Source organism: Gadus macrocephalus, chromosome 11, assembly GCF_031168955.1.
Source record: "Gadus macrocephalus chromosome 11, ASM3116895v1".
Classification (NCBI taxonomy): domain Eukaryota; kingdom Metazoa; phylum Chordata; class Actinopteri; order Gadiformes; family Gadidae; genus Gadus; species Gadus macrocephalus.
This window is the reverse complement of record NC_082392.1, coordinates 4632869-4655132: the sequence shown is the minus strand read 5'-3', so window position 1 is coordinate 4655132 and position 22264 is coordinate 4632869. Positions and strand designations below refer to the sequence as shown.

The following is a 22264-nucleotide window of genomic DNA, read 5'->3' as shown; positions in this document are numbered from 1 at the left end:
CTATGAGCCAAACCTACGTTTGGTAGGCTTGCATTCGTTATTATAATTCTACTTTATGCTTATATTTTTGCCCTACAGTGTAGGCTAAGGGCTGACACTAAGATTGAAGCCATTAATGCTTTAAGAGTAAGGCAGGAAGAATTGAGAAATGATAACGACTTTTGGATGTATTTAGAACAAAAGTCATAGAAATTAGCACTGTATATTTACATTCATTTTTTTTATCATCAACAATGTTTAATGTTCCCTGACTGTTGTAACTCTGTCTTGCTTGGATTTTAATAAGTTTAAGCAAGATAAAGAGATTCCTCATTATTTTTGTTAGGTTTGCTGTTTTAATAAAGCACGGTTATGGTATTAGTTATTATGCCAATATCAAACACACATGCAGTCACGTTGGCGCATGTCTACATCCAGGTGTCAGCACCTTTTCTCTTTGTGGTTGGACCACAACCTTTGCAATCGCTGTAAAAAATACTGCAGAAACGAGCTATGGCGTGTTCATAAGTGTGTTTTAAAAGATACTAAGAGGCCTTAGTCATACAGGAAGTGACCTTTTTCCCCAGACTTGAAAAACGGTGTTCACACATCTCCATCCCACAGAAAATGGGTAACTAGAATCGCTGGCTGTCTGAGGACCATTTCATCTACAGTTGGAGGACATGCCCCCTGTCATTCTTGGCTCAAATCATTTAGGCTCACAATAATGTTGTTTTATTAACATCTTCCTGTGACCTCTCAGTGAGGGATTACATCACTTCCGGTCGGTCTGGAACAACCAAATTGATAATATTGTATGTCCTTTATGCCCTCTTCTACATGAAAAAATACCCCATGTCTTTTGCTCATTCCCAAATGCAACAGAACCCTAGATCACCCACCAAATATGTCACTTCCGGTTGGGTTATAGCCTCCAAACATTTCATTTTTGGAGGCATTTTGGAGGCTTACAAGGCCGAATAACAACTTTTTATAAGGGAGGGTTCCAGTTGCAGAGCAGATGGAAGGAGACCCCAAAGGAGGAGTAATCAACAGTATAGTGTGTTTGTGATGTGTGGAGCTCAGAGCTGACGGGGAGGCCGTCAGGCAGCTGACTCTCACGGACGGAGGGACTGCCGCGCCCCATATTGATTGATATTGATGTTTGTGTAAGCTTTTCAACGACATAGAATAAATTATCTTAAATTCTGTTCAAAGTATGCAGCATCTGAATCAAGCCTTTAGCGGCATTCTCAGGAATTGAATGAACGATATTGAATGCAACATATCTTCCGAAAAATTATACATATATACATTATACATGATAAGATTCTGGCACAACGAGTAATCTTGTGCGCCTGCACAAGTTCCAAGGAGAACAGAACCAGAGAACAGTGGCAACATGCAATATTACGCTAGTTTCTGCATTAAAATGTGTTTGTAACATTTCTAGCGAGAAATGTGTATTTTATTGTCATAATCTATTTTCTGTTTAAGAAATAACCAAATGATATATTTTATTACACAACACGAAATTCAAACATTATGGTCACACACGTTATGGTCGCAAATGATAGGATGGGACCCCGTTTAACTCCTATTGACCACTTTTATTGGCATTCAACTCTACTAAAATGAAATGTTTGGAGGCTATAGCCCAACCGGAAGTGCCATAATGGGTGGGTGATCTAGGGTTCTGGTGCACTTTGGAATGTGTTAAAGACATGGGGTATTTTTTCATAAGGAAGAGGGCCTAAAGGACATAGATCGATTTTTTATAATAAAAAAAACAAAAAACAATATTGTGAGCCTAGAACGACTGCGGCATGACCTCCAACTGAAATGGTCCTAAAACAGCGGACATTTTTAGTTACCCATTTTCTGTGGGATGGAGATGGAAATTTGTGTAAACACAGCTAGTCTGTGGACAAGTTTTTCAAGTCTGGGGCAAAAGGTAAAATGGAGCCCGTACCTTATAAGATTCAATGAAGTTCATGTGTATGTTGCCCATAACTTTTCTTTGTTATTAAATAGAGGCCTGATTGTCAAATATGCAAGTTGGATGGGTAGGGTGTAAGTCTGAGAACAACCTCAGCTCACAATCATGGCATTCGCACCGCTGGGTGAGGCGCCGTGAGATGAAGCATTTGCTGAGGCCTGCCTTTTTTGCGTTTCCATTGCTAAAACCTACCTGGTACCTGGTTCTTTTTATGGCGCTTTTCCACCGGGGGGTACGCTTTGGACCCAGCACGTCTCAGCCCAGTAGTGAGGGTGCGCTGTAGCTCAACTCAGTTACGGCCCGCGTTTCCACCGCCGAAAGGTAGGGCGGGGTTCAAGCCAGATGGCGATAGCCGCAGTCGTTACGTAAGCATCGTGACCTCATAGCAGTCCAAAACGGTGTAGCCTGCTAGGAAATCCAAGGAAAAAGAAGAACGGGACACAATAAAAGAGCAACAATGTAGGACATTTAGGAAGGACGTCAAACTTTTGCGTGACATTTTCTTCAATAAACGAACCTTCGCCGTTTTATAGAAATACCTTGCGGGCACTGCGTTTGTTTTTTAATATCCCCCTGTCGCACGGAACTGACGATTCTGTCGACCAATCAACGGACGGCACGTGTAGCTTGAACTTGCCGGCACCCTTTCAGACGTCTCAGTACCCCAACGGAGGAGTACTGCGAGACGAGTATGGCTCAGTACGGCTCAGTCCGGATCTCGGTCACTTTTGGCGGTGGAAACGCGACCCGTGCCACACCTTTGCAGACTAAAGCCCCATTCACAGCCTACGGTAAATAGGGATAGGATCCCTTTCGTCCGGTCCCGGAGGTCCTTTCGTCCGTCAATGGGTCCGTCGCTTCTGAGCTTACGAATCCGGAGTGCTCCGGGAGAAACGGAGCAATACCAACGGAAATCGAGGCGGCAGTATAGAGTCAGATGTCAGACCATTCGCGAAAACAGAGTAGTATAATATCTGATACGTATGTATATTGTGTTTAACGTTTCATACTTAAATTATACTATATACCTGACCTTTTTATTTTATTTTCCACCTGCTTTTGCAATGAGTTGTAACTGGTCAATTAAAAATGGCGCAACATTTTGTGGAGAGAATCTGCGGGTTGTCACATGCCGCCGCCGCAGAGGCCTACACTGTTTTGCCGATTTCGGATGACACAAAGCAAATAGCAATAGTTAACAAGACATACATGTATGCATGATGGGACCCGAGAAAGCACAGAAAAAATAACTGCGCGGTCACGCGGAGAGAGGGTGCGATTTCAAACGGGGATTCCATTTTCGGTACAGCACTGGCATCTTTTAATGGTAGCATCAGCGTTCTGTCAAAAATATTGATTGATTATTGAACACCACAGGATCAGCGCGCAAGAACACGCCGTGGACCGTGACAGAGGGGGAGACTGATGTGACTTCTGATGTGACTCGTGTTTTAGGAAAGGGGGGTGCGTGTTATCCCCACGGTTAGGACCCACGCCAACTATATACTTTTTAGTACCTTTGTTGCTTAACTGTTGTGAGCATTACAATAAGCAATGTTGTATAAAACATGCCTGTCAGTTGGCGTTTCAAATTAGGCAAACAACGTCGACTGGGACGCAACTGTGACGCAAAACGAAGAAAAACAGAGAAACTCGACTAACCAAGCCACAGGCCCCTGAACAATCCACAGGCCCCCGACCCCGGCTAAAATGTTACTGTTACTTCGGTAACAGTGAAAAAATGGCATAGAATACTATCTTGACGATTATATAAGACAAATAACCACGTTTAAAACAAAATAAAAGTGGTTTTGGGTTCACTGGCTCTTAAACAAACTCTGTCCCACGTGCTGCTGTTATACATTTACCTGTTGTCTGGAAAAAGGATAAAGCCGTGAAAGGCTTTTTTGTTTTGGTGTAGTGTGTTTTTGATGTTTGTCGTCACATGTAAAGCATTAAATGAAATTTGTGTTCGAAGGGTGCAATATGAATGAACCTGCCTCGCTACAGCCTTGCCCTGCCTTATATCAGGGCACATCTTTGTTGACTCTTCGTGTCCGATTGTGAGTTGAGTGTCCTTGACCAGGTAATGCCTTTCAGAAAATAAACAAACATCCTGCTGTGGGTGTGATATTAACGGATGTATTTCTAAATTATGCTTAGATAACATGATACATCAGATTCTCGATGGATTATGACGTCAGAACTGTAATAATAATAATAATAATACATTTAATTTAGAGGCGCCTTTCATGACACCCAAGGTCACCTTACAGAGCATATAGTCATCATAATCGTTTAAAAAAAAAAAGAAGACATTGTGGAAAAAATAAATAAATAAATAAATAAACATAATAAATAAGAAATAAATAAAACAAAAACAAGACAAAACAAAACAAACAAACAATCAAAACAGTGATCAGTTAGACGTTGTGTGCGAGTTTGAACAGGTGAGTTATGAGTTGTGACTTGAAGGTTGTAATGGTGTAACTGTGGTTGCATGCTGAGTGCAAAATTATACTTGGCTTACGTGCGTCCATACACCACCTCCCCCCACCAAGACGGGATCGACACTGCATATAACTGTGTATGTGATTAGTTGAGGACACACCACAGCTGCCTTATCTCTGGTTTTAGAATCAAACATGAGTGTGTTTGTGATATGTGGAGCTCAGAGTTGACGGGGAGGCCGTCAGGCAGATGACTCTCACGGACGGAGGGACTGCCGGGCCCAAAGCGTTTTGTCGCTTTTCTGAAGAACATATTGATGTTTGTGTTCTCTGGTTTTAGAATCACACATGAGTAGATAAGAAAAATGAACATCACATGGTCTTGGCGGCATTTCACACTCTGCGATAGCTCCGATGCAACTCTATTTCCATTCAGGCATTTCTTAGAATTCTTAATTTAAAACTCAATATTGATGCTGTTGCTATATTTGCACTCCAATTAGAAATATTTTATTGTATAAAAAAAATTATCTGAACAATTCCACCAGTGCATTACAGAAGAGAAGAGAGTACCTAACAACTAGTGACTAAGATCATGAACAAATCCTCATTCTAAATAGTAAAGATTGAGGTATTGGACCTTTTTTTCTTTGAGGTTACAAAAATGTTTCTAGAATAAAGCCACAAAAACGTCTGTAACGTCTGAGCATGAACACATCTCTATGAAGAGATGTGTTCATGCTCTCATATAAAATTCAATACTTGGTTTGATATGGTCTTGTCTGGATATGTTTAATACAATGTACGTGGTGTGGCAACCCCAGGTCCACGGTTTTTATTCGTTCACCTCACTTAAAAAAGGTAAAACAAAAGACAACGAAAGTTCTTCCACTTATGGGGTGAAAAAAGGGAGAGGGGTCTCTCACTGCCACATTCAGGGAGAGATCTCCTGCAAGGCAACATGGAGCACCAGCGCCATGTATCATTATTTGCAAACTGTACAATGAACAAAAACTGAATGAATGTCTTTCAACCCCACAACCTTGTGTTTGGAGGAGCCCAGTAAAAGTCACCTAGGTGGAGTGTAGCATTGACATAGTTCTTGTGATTCTGTGTAAAATGATACTTGCAGGCGCATGCATGGGCACATCAAGGATGTTTATCTTTTTGTGGTTGAGCAACATCCTCTGAACTGGCCATATAAGCAACTCATTCTGGATCTTGTGTTTCAGTGCCGCCTTTCTTTTAGCATCAGAAACAAGCTATGGCGCGTTCATTGCTAGCTCTTGCTAAAACCTTGTGTTTCGTCCTCCATGTCCAGTCATGTAAGTAGAACACCAAAGGTTCTGTATCACTTTTCTTTTGGATTGATTTACTATTTAGTCATTGAGTTGGAGCATCTTGGATGGCTACAGGCAGGGTCAGTCACGAGCTTAGCATCCCTGTTAAGAATTAAGAATAATCCTGGAAAAAGTTGTATTGTTTTTGTACGGATAACTATATCTCTCAGCGGTGCTGTGTTCAACCACAGGTACTTGTGGCGAGGCTGAGATCATCGGAGGGAAGAAGGTGAAGGCTCATTCTCTGCCCCACATGGCTCTCCTGTATAACAGTGAAGGAAATCCTGTGTGCGGAGGTACCCTCCTCTCTTCCACATGGGTGCTGACCGCGGCCCACTGTTTCAAGTAGGGATTTCATCATATCATTCATCCAATAATACACTTCTGCTTATCACCACATGAATAACGTTTGTTGTTGGTAGAAGCTGTAGGTAAGAAGCTGAAGGCTTGTAGGTACGATCTGCGAGCTTTCATTTTGGTGTAATCTGTGCGTAATCCCATCGCCATCCTTCTGATGTTGATGAGTGAAACACTGAGAATGTATTTTCTGGTTGAAAGGGGGCCTTCTTCAGAATGACGCTATTCCGATACAAGGCCGCTCCCTGCTAATTTCTGCTCATCAAAATCTTGCCCTCTCTCTGCTCCCCCAACAAGTCTCAAATCTTACTATACACTACCTTAAGTATTTCTGTGGTTGAGTTGTGTGTACTATTACATGCTGTTGTTTGGTACTCATAAGTAAACCCTATTTTGGATCAGGTTCGAAATAGATACAGTGCGTCTCGGGGTGGTCACCATTAAAAACAGCAAGACGGATGGATTTGTTCAGGCCCGGAAGGTTGCAAAGCAATACAAACATCCTAACTACGAAAATGCCACTTATCTCCATGATCTCTTGCTGCTTAAGGTCAGATAATAATAATATATTTGATTCATATCACATCCAACACAAGGAGTGTATTTACCATGTGTTGTTGCACTATTGATGATAAAGGTTACTTTGCACTCTCTTTGGTTCAGCTCAGCCAAGCGGTGGAAGAGACCATGGCCATAAAGTATTTGCCATTGGCAAATACAATCCCAGACCCAGAGGAAGGCACCATATGTATGGTGGCTGGATGGGGGATGGTCAACGTTCATATTAAAGCCATGTCAGATGATCTGATGTCCGCCGATGTCACTGTTATCAAAAGGGAAACGTGCAACTTAACCAAATATAAAAATACCAAGTATACCATCACTTCTGACATGGTATGTGCCGGAACTGTAGACGAGAATCCGGACGTTCGGGATACTTGTCGGGTAACTGCTGTTTGATTTGAATGAATCTATAATTTCAATATCACTATCTTCTATCAGATTCGGTAGGCTAAGAGGATTTGAATACATTCCTGTTGTCATCTTTTTCTCTACAGGGAGACTCTGGAGGACCTCTGATGTGCAACGGTGTGCAAGTAGGAATCACTTCCTTTGGCATCGGCTGTGCCAATAGGACCAAACCAGGAGTGTATGCTTTGCTTACCAAACAACACATTGAATGGATAAATAAAGTAATGCAGAAACAAGAGTTATTCTGAGGAATATGCAACTCAACGATGTCAAAATGATGTTCAAATAATTGTTTCGATATGCAAGATAATGTTGATTACTGGATGAAATTCGTGCTACACTCATCCCTCTGAGAATAATGTATTTCTTATGTACTTTTATAAGTAAAATCAATCAGGTAGTAAAAGTTATGCTATAGCAATATCTATGTATGTAAATCATAATATTTAGGGGTAATTATTCATTTTTACTTGCTGTAAGGTTAACATAGATTGATAAGGAGTTCTAAACTCATAACAGCCAGGCCTTAGAAGGCCCATCTGCTCTAGCAATGTGTGGAAGGCTACTTCAAGACAAAGAGGGTGAGGTGACGTATGGCGTACAAGGCTGAATAACAACTTGCAAGGCCGAATAACAACTTTTTATAAGGGAGGGTTCCAGTTGCAGAGCAGATGGAAGGAGACCCCAAAGGAGGAGTAATCAACAGTATAGTGTGTTTGTGATGTGTGGAGCTCAGAGTTGACGGGGAGGCCGTCAGGCAGCTGACTCTCACGGACGGAGGGACTGCCGCGCCCAAAACGTTTTGTCTCTGTACTGCAGAACATATGGATGTTCGTGTAAGCTTTGCAACGCCATAGAATAAATTATCTTAAATTCTGTTCACAGTGTGCAGTATCTGAATCAAGCCTTTAGTGGCATTCTTGGGAATTGAATGAACGATATTGAATGCAAAAATGATACATAATTTATGATAAGATTCCGGCACAACGAGTAATGGTTCCAAGGAGTACAGAACCAGAGAACATTGGCAACATGCAATATTACGCTAGTTTCTCTATTAAAATGTGTTTAGAACATTTCTAGCGAGAAATCTGTATTTTATTGTCATAATCTATATTCTGTTTAAGAAATAACCAAATGATATATTTTATTACACAACACGAACTCCCAACATCTGGAACCATGAGCTACGTTTTGTTCAGAATACCCAACAGCCCCCAGCTCTTGCATATATCCATATGCACTTGTTTACGACCTATGGCCATTATTTCATTTTCTGTAACATGTACACATAAAACCTGTATTTAATACATGAACATGTAATATGAACACAATATTCTTAACAACAACTGAAATGATTGATTCTTGGTTCCTGTGATAGGAGCGGGATGCTGTGATACATACATGTGGTACACACAAGTTAAGCACGGTTTACGTAAAGGTTCATTTACACAAACCTAGATGAGGATATATCACCAATAGTGCACTTTAGTCATTTATTAATCTAAAGATAAATGATTTAGTCGGCTAATACTCCAAACCATAGTGCATTCAAATTGTTAGTGGCAGTTGAGCTGCCTAAAACTTTTTTTTTTTTTTTCCTTAACTAGGTTTTGCTGACCAGGGAAATAGAACTTAGAATGACAGGGGCATGACCTCCAACTGTAGATGAAATGGTCCTAAAACCGCAGGCGTTTTTAGATGCTCATTTTCTGTGGGATGGAGATGGACTTATGTGTAAACAGGCTGATCTGGGGACACGTTTTTCCAGTCTGGGACACAAGGTCAAAAATGTTTATTTTGCTCATAACTATTTTTTGTTATGAAATAGAGGCCTGATTCTCAGATATGCACGTTGGATGGGTAGGGTGTAGGTCTGAGAACAACCTCAGCTCACAATCTTCAATCAAAAAAAGCCGCTGGGTGAGGCGCCGTGAGATGGAGCTTTTGCTGAGGCTTTGTGAGTCACTTCTTGGAGGGCTGGGGCCCTCAAATTGAGTTGTATTTTTCAACTATTTTTGGAAAATACTATTTTCCAAAAATATTAATTTATTATTGTATTTTTTTTATATAGAAGAGACCCCAGGTCTATAGCTCCCTTGGTAATGTCCTTGACCCCTAAGTCACCTACTCATTGCATCACTTCCTGCAGCACTACGACCTCCAAATTGATAATTGAAACATCTTTTTAAGGCCCTCTTTCATATGAATGACACCCCCACCATTGGGGCCTGGCAACAATTCTGGCTTTGTGAGACTGCACATTTGTTGCATTGAGTAATCAAAGTGCCCAGGTTGGACCAGCCTTCTCCACACACACTCAGGCAGAGATCTCCTACATAACAACATGGAGCACCAGCGCCATGTATCATTGTGTCCTTGTGTTTGGGGGAGCACAGTAAATGCACACATAGATGGAGTGTGTCACGTAGCATGGACATTGTTACATTGTGGTTCTGTCTAAAACAATACTTGTGGGTGCGTACTGCGTGCAATTGCATGTCGAAGTGTGCGAATGTTTGTTCCATTGTGGTTTGACCACATCCTTTGAACTGGCTATCTAAGCAAATCATGCTGCATCTTCTGTTTAAATTTTGCCTTTAATTGAGCATCAGAAACAAGCTATGGCGTGTTCATGGCTAGCTCTTGTTAACACCTTGTGTTTGGTCCTCCATGTCCAGCCATGTAAGTAGAACACTACATGTTATGCATTTCATTTCTTGCGTATTTATTTTGGATAAATAAACAATTTACTATTTCGTCGTTGTGTTAGAGCACCTTGCTCAAGGATGCCAACAGGCCGGGTTCAAACCCAAATCCTTTCGTCCAGGATAAAAACATCCCTGTTAAGAATTAAGAATAATCCTGGACAAACTTGTATTCTTTTTTGTACGGATAACTATATCTCTCAGCGGTGCTGTGTTCAACCACAGGTACTTGTGGCGAGGCTGAGATCATCGGAGGGAAGAAGGTGAAGGCCCATTCTCTGCCCCACATGGCTCTCCTGTATAACAGCGAAGGAGAGCCCGACTGCGGGGGAACCCTCCTCTCTTCCACATGGGTGCTGACCGCGGCACACTGTGATGAGTAGGGATTTCATCATATCATTCATCCAATAATACACTTCTGCTTATCACCACATGAATAACGTTTGTTGTTGGTAGAAGCTGTAGGTAAGAAGCTGAAGGCTTGTAGGTACGATCTGCAAGCTTTCATTTTGGTGTAATCTGTGCGTAATCCCATCGCCATCCTTCTGATGTTGATGAGTGAAACACTGAGAATGTATTTTCTGGTTGAAAGGGGGCCTTCTTCAGAATGACGCTATTCCGATACAAGGCCGCTCCCTGCTAATTTCTGCTCATCAAAATCTTGCCCTCTCTCTGCTCCCCCAACAAGTCTCAAATCTTACTATACACTACCTTAAGTATTTCTGTGGTTGAGTTGTGTGTACTATTACATGCTGTTGTTTGGTACTCATAAGTAAACCCTATTTTGGATCAGGTTCGAAATAGATACAGTGCGTCTCGGGGTGGTCACCATTAAAAACAGCAAGACGGATGGATTTGTTCAGGCCCGGAAGGTTGCAAAGCAATACAAACATCCTAACTACGAAAATGCCACTTATCTCCATGATCTCTTGCTGCTTAAGGTCAGATAATAATAATATATTTGATTCATATCACATCCAACACAAGGAGTGTATTTACCATGTGTTGTTGCACTATTGATGATAAAGGTTACTTTGCACTCTCTTTGGTTCAGCTCAGCCAAGCGGTGGAAGAGACCATGGCCATAAAGTATTTGCTATTGGCAAATACAATCCCAGACCCCAAGGAAGGCACCATATGTATGGTGGCTGGATGGGGGTTCGTCAACGTTAAAAAAGAAGTCATGTCAGATGATCTGATGTCCGCCGATGTCACTGTTATCAAAAGGGAAACGTGCAACTTAACCAAATATAAAAATACCAAGTATACCATCACTTCTGACATGGTATGTGCCGGAACTGTAGACGAGAATCCAGACGTTCGGGATACTTGTCGGGTAACTGCTGTTTGATTTGAATGAATCTATAATTTCAATATCACTATCTTCTATCAGATTCGGTAGGCTAAGAGGATTTGAATACATTCCTGTTGTCATCTTTTTCTCTACAGGGAGACTCTGGAGGACCTCTGATGTGCAACGGTGTGCAAGTAGGAATCACTTCCTTTGGCATCGGCTGTGCCAATAGGACCAAACCAGGAGTGTATGCTTTGCTTATCAAACAACACATTGAATGGATAAATAAAGTAATGCAGAAACAAGAGTTATTCTGAGGAATATGCAACTCAACGATGTCAAAATGATGTTCAAATAATTGTTTCGATATGCAAGATAATGTTGATTACTGGATGAAATTCGTGCTACACTCATCCCTCTGAGAATAATGTATTTCTTATGTACTTTTATAAGTAAAATCAATCAGGTAGTAAAAGTTATGCTATAGCAATATCTATGTATGTAAATCATAATATTTAGGGGTAATTATTCATTTTTACTTGCTGTAAGGTTAACATAGATTGATAAGGAGTTCTAAACTCATAACAGCCAGGCCTTAGAAGGCCCATCTGCTCTAGCAATGTGTGGAAGGCTACTTCAAGACAAAGAGGGTGAGGTGACGTATGGCGTACAAGGCCGAATAACAACTTGCAAGGCCGAATAGCAACTTTTTATAAGGGAGGGTTCCAGTTGCAGAGCAGATGGAAGGAGACCCCAAAGGAGGAGTAATCAACAGTATAGTGTGTTTGTGATGTGTGGAGCTCAGAGTTGACGGGGAGGCCGTCAGGCAGCTGACTCTCACGGACGGAGGGACTGCCGCGCCCAAAACGTTTTGTCTCTGTACTGCAGAACATATGGATGTTCGTGTAAGCTTTGCAACGCCATAGAATAAATTATCTTAAATTCTGTTCACAGTGTGCAGTATCTGAATCAAGCCTTTAGTGGCATTCTTGGGAATTGAATGAACGATATTGAATGCAAAAATTATACATAATTTATGATAAGATTCCGGCACAACGAGTAATGGTTCCAAGGAGTACAGAACCAGAGAACATTGGCAACATGCAATATTACGCTAGTTTCTCTATTAAAATGTGTTTGTAACATTTCTAGCGAGAAATGTGTATTTTATTGTCATAATCTATATTCTGTTTAAGAAATAACCAAATGATATATTTTATTACACAACACGAACTTCCAACATCTGGAACCATGAGCGACGTTTTGTTCAGAATACCCAACAGCCCCCAGCTCTTGCATATATCCATATGCACTTGTTTACGACCTATGGCCATTATTTCATTTTCTGTAACATGTACACATAAAACCTGTATTTAATACATGAACATGTAATATGAACACAATATTCTTAACAACAACTGAAATGATTGATTCTTGGTTCCTGTGATAGGATGCTGTGATACATACATGTGGTACACACAAGTTAAGCACGGTTTACGTAAAGGTTCATTTACACAAACCTAGATGAGGATATATCAGCAATAGTGCACTTTAGTCATTTATTAATCTAAAGATAAATGATTTCGTCGGCTGATACTCAAAACCATAGTGCATTCAAATTGTTAGTGGCAGTTGAGCTGCCTAAAACTTTTTTTTTTTTTTTTCCTTAACTAGGTTTTGCTGACCAGGAAATAGACAGATATTCTAAGGTGCGCGGGACAGAACAGTGGGTGACTGCCAAGCCTCCCATTAATGTTGCGAATTATAGGGTGGGGCCAGTTTTACCCCTGTTGACCACTTTTATATGAATGAGGGCATTCAACTCTACTAGAAGGAAATGTTTGGAGGCTATAGCCAAACTGGAAGTGACTTGGGAATGACCTAAAGCCATGGGGTATTTTTTCATATGGAAGATATAAAAAAAAAAAAGACATTATTGTGAACCTAGAATGATTTGAACTTGGAATGACAGGGGCATGACCTCCAACTGTAGATGAAATGGTCCTAAAACGCAGGCGTTTTTAGTTGCTCATTTTCTGTGGGATGGAGATGGACTTATGTGTAAACAGGCTGATCTGGGGACACGTTTTTCCAGTCTGGGACAAAAGGTCAAAAATGTTTATTTTGCTCATAACTATTTTTTGTTATGAAATAGAGGCCTGATTCTCAGATATGCACGTTGGATGGGTAGGGTGTAGGTCTGAGAACAACCTCAGCTCACAATCTTCAATCAAAAAAAGCCGCTGGGTGAGGCGCCGTGAGATGGAGCTTTTGCTGAGGCTTTGTGAGACACTTCTTGGATCACTTATATATTAATTTATTATTGTATTTTTTTTATATAGAAGAGACCCCAGGTCTATAGCTCCCTTGGTACTGTCCTTGATCCCTAAGTCAGCTACTCATTGCATCACTTCCTGTAGCACTACGACCTCCAAATTGATCATTGTAACATCTTTTTAAGGCCCTCTTTCATATGAATGACACCCCCACCATTGGGGCCTGGCAACAATTCTGGCTTTGTGAGACTGCACATTTGTTGCATTGAGTAATCAATGTGCCCAGGTTGGACCAGCCTTCTCCACACACACTCAGGCAGAGATCTCCTACATAACAACATGGAGCACCAGCGCCATGTATCATTGTGTCCTTGTGTTTGGGGGAGCACAGTAAATGCACACATAGATGGAGTGTGTCACGTAGCATGGACATTGTTACATTGTGGTTCTGTCTAAAACAATACTTGTGGGTGCGTACTGCGTGCAATTGCATGTCGAAGTGTGCGAATGTTTGTTCCATTGTGGTTTGACCAACATCCTTTGAACTGGCCATATAAGAAACTCATGCTGCATCGTCTGTTTCAGTATCGTCTTTATGTGAGCATCAGAAACAAGCTATGGCGCGTTCATGGCTAGCTCTTGTTAACACCTTGTGTTTGGTCCTCCATGTCCAGCCATGTAAGTAGAACACTACATGTTATGCATTTCATTTCTTGCGTATTTATTTTGGATAAATAAACAATTTACTATTTCGTCGTTGTGTTAGAGCACCTTGCTCAAGGATGCCAACAGGCCGGGTTCAAACCCAAATCCTTTCGTCCAGGATAAAAACATCCCTGTTAAGAATTAAGAATAATCCTGGACAAACTTGTATTCTTTTTTGTACGCATAACTATATCTCTCAGCGGTGCTGTGTTCAACCACAGGTACTTGTGGCGAGGCTGAGATCATCGGAGGGAAGAAGGTGAAGGCCCATTCTCTGCCCCACATGGCTCTCCTGTATAACAGCGAAGGAGAGCCCGACTGCGGGGGAACCCTCCTCTCTTCCACATGGGTGCTGACCGCGGCCCACTGTGTTAAGTAGGGATTTAATCATATCGTTCATTTTCCAATTTATGCTTGCTTATAGCCAAATGAAATTTTTTTGTTATTGGTTGTAGCTGTAGGCTAAGGGCCTATATGTAGGATTTAAAAGCTATCATTTGGGTGGGATTTGTGAGAAATGCCATAGCCAGCCTCAGCTACTAGTGGAACACGATTGACTGGGGGCCTTCCTGTGTATGAGACGATTACAATTTTAGACCCGGCTCATTGCTGACCAATCGGGGCTTCTCTTCCCTGAATGGTTAGAGGAAGTCACCTTGCGCGTCTATCATAGGTACATGAATGTGTCAACCTGGCCTCACAGGAATCCGTGAAATGACCACGGACGCCTAACTAAAAAAACGGTGGAATCCTCACGGAAACACGCCAATTTCCGTGATTTGCCAACGGAATTTCCGCCATTGCAAGTTGACGACACTCACATTCCGTAGCGAATATGAACGCATCATTCGGATGGGTGGAAATGTAGGGAGGGGGCAGCCTATATATATTTTTTTTATCCTGCCCCCTTCTTCTCTTTTCTGCTCTCTAATCTTAATTCTCAAATCTTACCATACACTACCTTACCACTACCTTTGCTGTGGTGGAACTTGGCTTTGTCATATTGCATGCTGTTTGGTATTTATGAGTAAACCTTGTTTTGTAATATTTTACAGCATAACCATGGTGCGCCTTGGGGTGAACTCTATTAAGAAGAGCCAGAAGGATAAATCTGTTCAGGTCCAGAAGGTTTTAATGCATTACCCCCATCCCAATTATGACTCGAAAAAGTATGTCCAATACCATGATCTCCAGCTACTTAAGGTCAGCTAAACACTGTGTGATTAATACTAATATCACATCCAACACAAGGAGTCTGTTTACCATGTGTTGCTGCATTATTGATGGTAAAAGTTACTTTGTGCTTCCTTTGGTTCAGCTCCACAGGGCTAAGGAGTCCAAGAACGTGAAATATTTGCCATTGGACGACGTAATCCCAGACCCCAATGAAGGAACCAAATGTGTGGTTGCTGGTTGGGGGGCCGTCAGCCTCAAGAAGCTCAAAATGTCAGATGTCCTGAGGTCTGCCAACGTCGCTGTTATCGAAAGAAAAACGTGCAACTCGCCCAAGTATTACAATTCCAACCCTGTCATCACTCGTGACATGGTATGTGCTGGAACACGAGGAAAGAAAACACAGGATACCTGGAAGGTGGGCTTAACTATTGTTCTTCATTATCTATACTGTAAACCATACCACCCGGGGTATTTCAGACTGAGCCACCTGCTCCACCTCCAATGAGAAATGCCTCACCATTATTAATATTATTGCGCCATTGATTTGATATATATATATATAGCCTATATGCAATAAATATATTGCATGGGATTCGGAGGGGCCTAGCACTTGCCGACGAATTCAATATATTCATGTTGTCATTTTTGCTCTACAGGGAGACTCTGGAGGACCTCTGATGTGCAAAGGTGTGCAAGTAGGAATCACTTCCTTTGGCGAAGCCAACAAACCAGGAGTGTATACCTTCCTTTCCAAAGAACACATTGCCTGGATAAAGAATAAAATGCGGAAATCTGGGTTCTTCTGATACATCTGCAACTCAATGATGTCAAATTTAGCCTCATTTAAATGTTTTATTTGGAATAATGATGAGATTTGGGTGACATGTGTCCTACACTCAATCGTTTTTGATGTTTATTAAAACCAAATAAGTGCCACCACTGCAAAAATAATAAAAGATACAAGTTTCTCAGTTTGGACAGTCCTAAATTCTTCGGCAAAATTGTAATTGTGTGATAGATCCAACCCCAACTGTTCTTTGTGCCTTTTTGAGATAACACTTATTAGAGTGATCGGTGTTGGCAAAAGGCAACTGCAGCGTGGATCAGCACAAAATCACTTTTGGTCCAATATCCTTTTCGGGAATGGGGACCCATTTGCAGTAACCCAGTAACTAACCCAGCCTTCCAACAGGAATACAAAACCAACAGCTCTCAAGGTTTTCAATGAGTAGTTAGGTAACTTAGTAACTGACTAAAATAAGATCAAACCTAGTTACGGCCCTTAGGCTTCACACATCTAATTAATAACACACACACACACACACACACACACACACACACACACACACACACACACACACACACACACACACACACACACACACACACACACACACACACACACACACACACACACACACACACACACACAATTTTCTGACTTTACTGTTATAGGTTAGTAATGTAAAAAGGCCCAACCAGGGGGTTCGGTCTTGTTCTGTGTTAATGAGTGGTAATGGCTCTGTGATTGTTTTAGGTATTGATCTGTGTTAATGAGTGATAAGGGCTCTGTTGCGGGTTCAGGTCTTCTGTGTTAATGAGTGGTAATGGCTCTGTGATGCAGGTTCAAGTCTTGTTCTGTGTTAATGAGTGGTAATGGCTCTGTGATTCAGGTTCAGGGCTTGTTCTGTGTTAATGAGTGGTAATGGCGCTCTTTTGCGTCGAGGTTTGAGCGAACTGAAGGGAGGTTTGTACATTGTGCAAAGTTTATATTATATGGAACCGCAACGCTATTCACAATCATATGAAGAAATGAAACATTGTAGATGACGGAACGCCAGATCTGAAAGAAAATCGTATCTGTGAGTATATTAACTTAGCAGCCTGTTATTAGTAGGTCTGGGTATTTGATACATCGAGGAGGAGTGCGAATAGTTAGTTTGTGCTGAAAGAGATGTCGAAACGCTGGAGGTAAAAAAAAAGAAGAAAAGTGCCATATGCGATCATTGTTTTTTTTTTTACAATTTACGTGACAAAGCACAATTCTGACAAAAGATAGTAGAAATGTTATAGTTGTGAGCCCTGCCACTGGGACAGCATGGAGACATCATCCAAGACTGAAAGGTTTCACTGGGTACCGTAATTAGGGCGCAACGCTTTTACTGAACAGACCTCATGACCCCAGCCTCCACGTCTTCGCTTTTCTGACCAATAAATCTCTCGATAGATTAGTCGGATTTGCCGTTTTACGGATGATGGCTGTCGACAGCATTGCTATTTATCTTTAGCCATCTTTACCTTCAGTTTCAAATCAATCATGTTTATTGTTTGTGACTATTCTCTATGTAACCCTGCCTTGTTGGGATTTGAACAAACATCAGACATGATTAAGAATGATTTTTTGTGTATAGATATATTAGTTTTTCATATTGCCTATTCCTCCCTTTATCGTTGACTGACCAGACAAGGATTTACATGTGTGTGGTTGATGGCTGGTTTAAGCAGACTCACCTGTCCGTCGCATTGGACTCTGGCTCTGTGTGAGGCCGCACACCTGTTGCATTGAGTATTCAATAGCCACGTTTACATGGACACATCTGATCCGCACAGAAATCTATGCGGATCAGATGTGTCCATGTAAACGCGGGTACTGTGCCCAGGTTAGACCAGCCATCTCCACACACACACACACACACACACACTCAGGGAGAGATCTCCTGCCTGGCAACATGGGGCACCAACGCCTCATTATCTGCAAATCGTACAATAAACCGGCTTTCAACACCACCACCCTGTGTCCTTGTGTTTGAGGGAGCACAGTAAGAGTCACACATAGGTGGAGTGCGTGAGCCACCTGGGTGACACGTAGCATGGACATTGTTACAGTGCGGTTCTGTGTTAAACAATACTTGTGCATGACGCATGCTTGTGCACATCCAAATGTGAGACCTTTTGTTCCATTGTGGTTCGACCACATCCTTTGAACTGGCCATATAAGAAACTCATGCTGCATCTTGAGTTTCAGTATCGTCTTTATGTGAGCATCAGAAACAAGCTATGGCGCGTTCATTGCCAACTCTTGTTACAACCTTGTGTTTGGCCCTCCATATCCAGTCATGTAAGTAGAACACTGCATGTGCTGTACTACATTTCTTGCCTATTTATTTCCGATTGATAAACAATTTACGATTTAGTCATTTTGTTAAGAGTATCTCGCTCAAGGATGCCAACCGGCTGGTTCAAAACATCCCTGTTAAGATATATTGGTAATCCTGGATAAACGTATTGTTTTTGTACGGATGACGGATACCTTTAACCACAGGTACTTGTGGCGAGGCTGAGATCATCGGAGGGAAGAAGGTGAAGGCTCACTCTCTGCCCCACATGGCTCTCCTGCTGAACAGCACCGGGGAGCCCGTCTGCGGGGGGACCCTCCTCTCTTCCAGATGGGTGCTGACCGCGGCCCACTGCGCTGAGTAGGGATTTAATCACATCATTCATCACAAGTCATTCATCCAATAATACACTTCTGCTTATAATCACATTAACAATATTTGTTGTTGGTTGTTGCTGTAGGTAAGTAAGGGGCTGTAGGATGAGGGGGCTCTAGGTACGTTTTAAAGTCATTTGGGTGTAATTTACGAGAAAAGCCAAAGCCAATGCCATCTTTTAACTGTTAGTGAAACATGGTTGACTGGGGGCCTTCCTCTGTATGACACGATTTCGATTTTGGACTGCTCCCGGCTCATTTCTGACCAATCGGAAATCCTCTTCCCTGAATGGTTCAAGGAAATAATCTTGCTTGTTTATCGCAGGTACATGAATGTGAACGCAACATTCTGAAGGGTGGAAATGTAGGGAGGGGCGTGGGCAGCAATTATTTTCTTCTGCTCTCTTTACAGATCTCAAATTGTACTATACACCACCTCAAGTATTGCTGGGCTTGAGCTTGGCTTTTTCATATTGCATGCTGTTTTGGTATTTCTTAGTAAAACTTGTTTTGTAATATTTTACAGCATAACCATGGTGTACCTTGGGGTGAACTCTATTAAGAAGAGCCAGAAGGATAAGTCCGTTCAGGTCCAGAAAGTTTTAAAGCCTTACCTCCATCCCCGTTTTAACTGGGACAAGAAGGTCAATGATCTCCAGCTGATAAAGGTGAGCTAATTACTGTGTGATTAATAATATCACATCCAACTTAAGGATTGTGTGTGTATGGTTTTGGGCACGGGCGAAGCAGGCAGCCGCCCGCGGAGGCCGTTTTTCATGACATATTGGGGGCGGTACGAGATCTAGAAGATCTGCGCCGAGAAGCGGTTTTCTGTTATCTATCATATCACTTTGCGGGGAATTGGCCGCCGCGCGGCAACCGCCCTTATAACCGCCTCGCTGCCGGAGGGTTCAGCGCGGCGGTGTGAAGGGCCGGGCGTTTTCAAAAGCGGATGCTGCTGCTGCTGCTGAAAACGCCTGGCCCTTCACACCGCCACGCTGAACCCTCCGGCAGCGAGGCGGAGAAGGGGAAAGTGGAGGGGGGCGCGGCGCAGGGGACAGTTCACCTCTGGGTGTCCCAAATGGAGCGGGCATGGGGGGGGGGGGGGGGGAATCAACTGTAAAGCAACACTCTAATGGTATTAGCGGGCTAAAGTCTGTCAAATCTTGACTTTCTTGCAATTGAGTCTCGCCCGGGGTGTAATTCAATGCAGAACCATCACCCATTGTTGTTGCAGCATTGATGATACATGTTGCTTTCTTTGGTTCAGCTCGACCAAGAGGCGAAGCCGACCAAGACCGTAAAGTATTTGCCATTGGCAAATGTAATCCCAGACCCCAAGGAAGGAACCAAATGTGTGGTTGCTGGTTGGGGGGCCGTCAGCCTCAAGAAGCTCAAAATGTCGGATGTCCTTATGTCCGCCGATGTCGCTGTTATCAAAAGAGAAACGTGCAACTCGCCCAAGTATTACAATTCCAACCCTGTCATCACTCCTGACATGGTATGTGCTGGAACACTAGGAAAGAAATGGCTTAAGAAAAAAAAGGATACCTGTACGGTAGGCATTTGTTTTTTCATCATCTATATTGTAAATCGTAAAGCACCGGTAGCTTGCTCAACTAGTCCAAGTGAAGCTGGCTCAAATGGGAAATGCCTCATCACCATTACCAATATTATTGTTCCATTGACTCAACAAGAGGGCCTTGCAGGGAGTCTCCTTTGCTCGCTCGTCGCAATGGCTCCCCCTACTGGTTCGAGTAGTAAACTACCGTTTGTGTTAGGATATGATACGGATTGGTGTAATTTCTAGGTCCAGTCCCGTTGTAGCAGGCGGGCTACTGTATCCGATTCCATAGGAAGTAAATCACTAAGTTATGTGTTTTGACAGCAAAGTGCCGCATACTGTGACTCAATTTTAATCAGGCCTTTTAATTTGGTGGTATTATCGCAATATTTCTTTAAGAACGGCCTAAAATACTGATATTGCTTCAATATATTGCAGATTCCGAAGAGCCTACTTGCCGATGACTTTCAATATATTCATGTCGTCTTCTATTTCTCTACAGGGAGACTCTGGAGGACCTCTGATGTGCAACGGTGTGCAAATAGGAATCACTTCCTTTGGCGAAAGCTGCGGTGTTAAGACCAAACCAGGAGTGTATACCTTTCTTTCCAAAGAACACATTGCCTGGATAAAGGGCACAATGCGTAAATCTGAGTTCTTCTGAAACATCTGCAACTCATTTATGTCAAATTGATCCTAATTGTATTGGTTTTTTTGGGATAATGATTTGGATGAAATGTGTGCTACACTCAATAGTTGTGTAGTCTATTAAAGGTTTGGACAGTCCTGAATTCTTCTGCAAAGATGAAAGATCCAACCCTGACTGTAATTTGTGTCTTTTTGAGATAACAACCCAGTAGAGAATGGATTAGGGATCATTTGGAGTAACCATAATGGACTACTCACAGGAATCAAAATCAGTTCTCCAGGTTTTTAATGAGAAAGTAACTGGCTAAAGTAAGCTTCACACAGTTAACTTATGACAAACACAGATACACACACACACACACACACACACACACACACACACACACACACACACACACACACACACACACACACACACACACACACACACACACACACACACACACACACACACACACACACAACCCCAATTGGCTTAGGATAGAAAGGTTGTATGCCAGACATGTTGAATGTTATTAACTTATAAAATGTTCCTGCATTGCTGCAAGCTATTTAATACATGTACAAATTATAAAGGAATCCATCCGTGTTGTATTCACGTAGTAGGACTGATTGGCAATTTCGATGGGCAAGAGGCCTGTATAGTCGAAGCATGTGACGAGTATGCAAGTACTTATTGCCACCACTAGATGGTGCCCTCCGTACGATTGAACTGTAATTTTTCTGTAATCTTTTCATCATCGTTTTTTCATCAATTAATTGAAATCATCCAGGAATGATAAAAAAAAAAAGACTAAACTATATTTTATTAAGTAATCCTTAATCTTATGTTTTTATAATTGAGGGTTTAATTATTTCACAATACACTCAATACCCTTCCAGAAGCAAAAAATGCTCAGATACATTTATTTATTTTGTTTGGCAAAGAATACCCTACAGGACATAAAACAAGATACCTTATACCGACACTCCCTTTCCCTGGAAATGCCCACACGTGTCCTCTATTTGAAGAGAAAATAAAACTGACCAACCTGCCGCTATGTTGACAATGTTCCTATGGTAACAAAAACATTGATACACCACCAATAGTTCATGTGTGCCCTCTTCAGTATCCTGGATACCAAGGCGCCACACCCAAATTAAGTTTCCACATGAAACTATACATCCAGTCAAGGTTGTGTGTGTGTGTGTGCGCGCGTCTTTCTAGTCAGAAAATGGAGGCTTTTGTAGCGACCATCACCAGATATATGACCACTTTAAGACTCACCTGTACCGCAAAGCCTTTAATGCGTTTTTTTGAAGTTTT

General features: G+C 41.9%; 3 protein-coding genes across 3 annotated transcripts; all 3 read left to right on the top strand.

Moving 5' to 3' along the window:
* Positions 1-5537: 5537 nt before the first annotated feature.
* LOC132467490 (serine protease 53-like) lies at positions 5538-12046 on the top strand. The gene is made up of 10 exons (XM_060064811.1): positions 5538-5753; positions 5960-6113; positions 6528-6675; positions 6789-7070; positions 7184-7335; positions 9700-9782; positions 10031-10184; positions 10599-10746; positions 10860-11141; positions 11255-12046. Exons 1-10 carry the CDS (start codon positions 5693-5695, stop codon positions 11414-11416), a joined length of 1626 nt encoding a protein of 541 aa, XP_059920794.1. The 5' UTR covers positions 5538-5692; the 3' UTR covers positions 11417-12046.
* Positions 12047-13969: 1923 nt separating this feature from the next.
* On the top strand, positions 13970-16308 carry LOC132467871 (granzyme K-like). Its single transcript, XM_060065439.1, has 5 exons — positions 13970-14053; positions 14302-14455; positions 15136-15283; positions 15399-15671; positions 15913-16308. Exons 1-5 carry the CDS (start codon positions 13993-13995, stop codon positions 16060-16062), a joined length of 786 nt encoding a protein of 261 aa, XP_059921422.1. The 5' UTR covers positions 13970-13992; the 3' UTR covers positions 16063-16308.
* A 1952-nt stretch (positions 16309-18260) lies between these two features.
* On the top strand, positions 18261-21096 carry LOC132467870 (granzyme K-like). Its single transcript, XM_060065438.1, has 5 exons — positions 18261-18374; positions 18579-18732; positions 19273-19414; positions 20017-20304; positions 20813-21096. The coding sequence occupies exons 1-5, from the start codon at positions 18314-18316 to the stop codon at positions 20972-20974; spliced, it is 807 nt and encodes a 268-aa protein (XP_059921421.1). The 5' UTR covers positions 18261-18313; the 3' UTR covers positions 20975-21096.
* The last annotated feature ends 1168 nt before the right edge of the window (positions 21097-22264 follow it).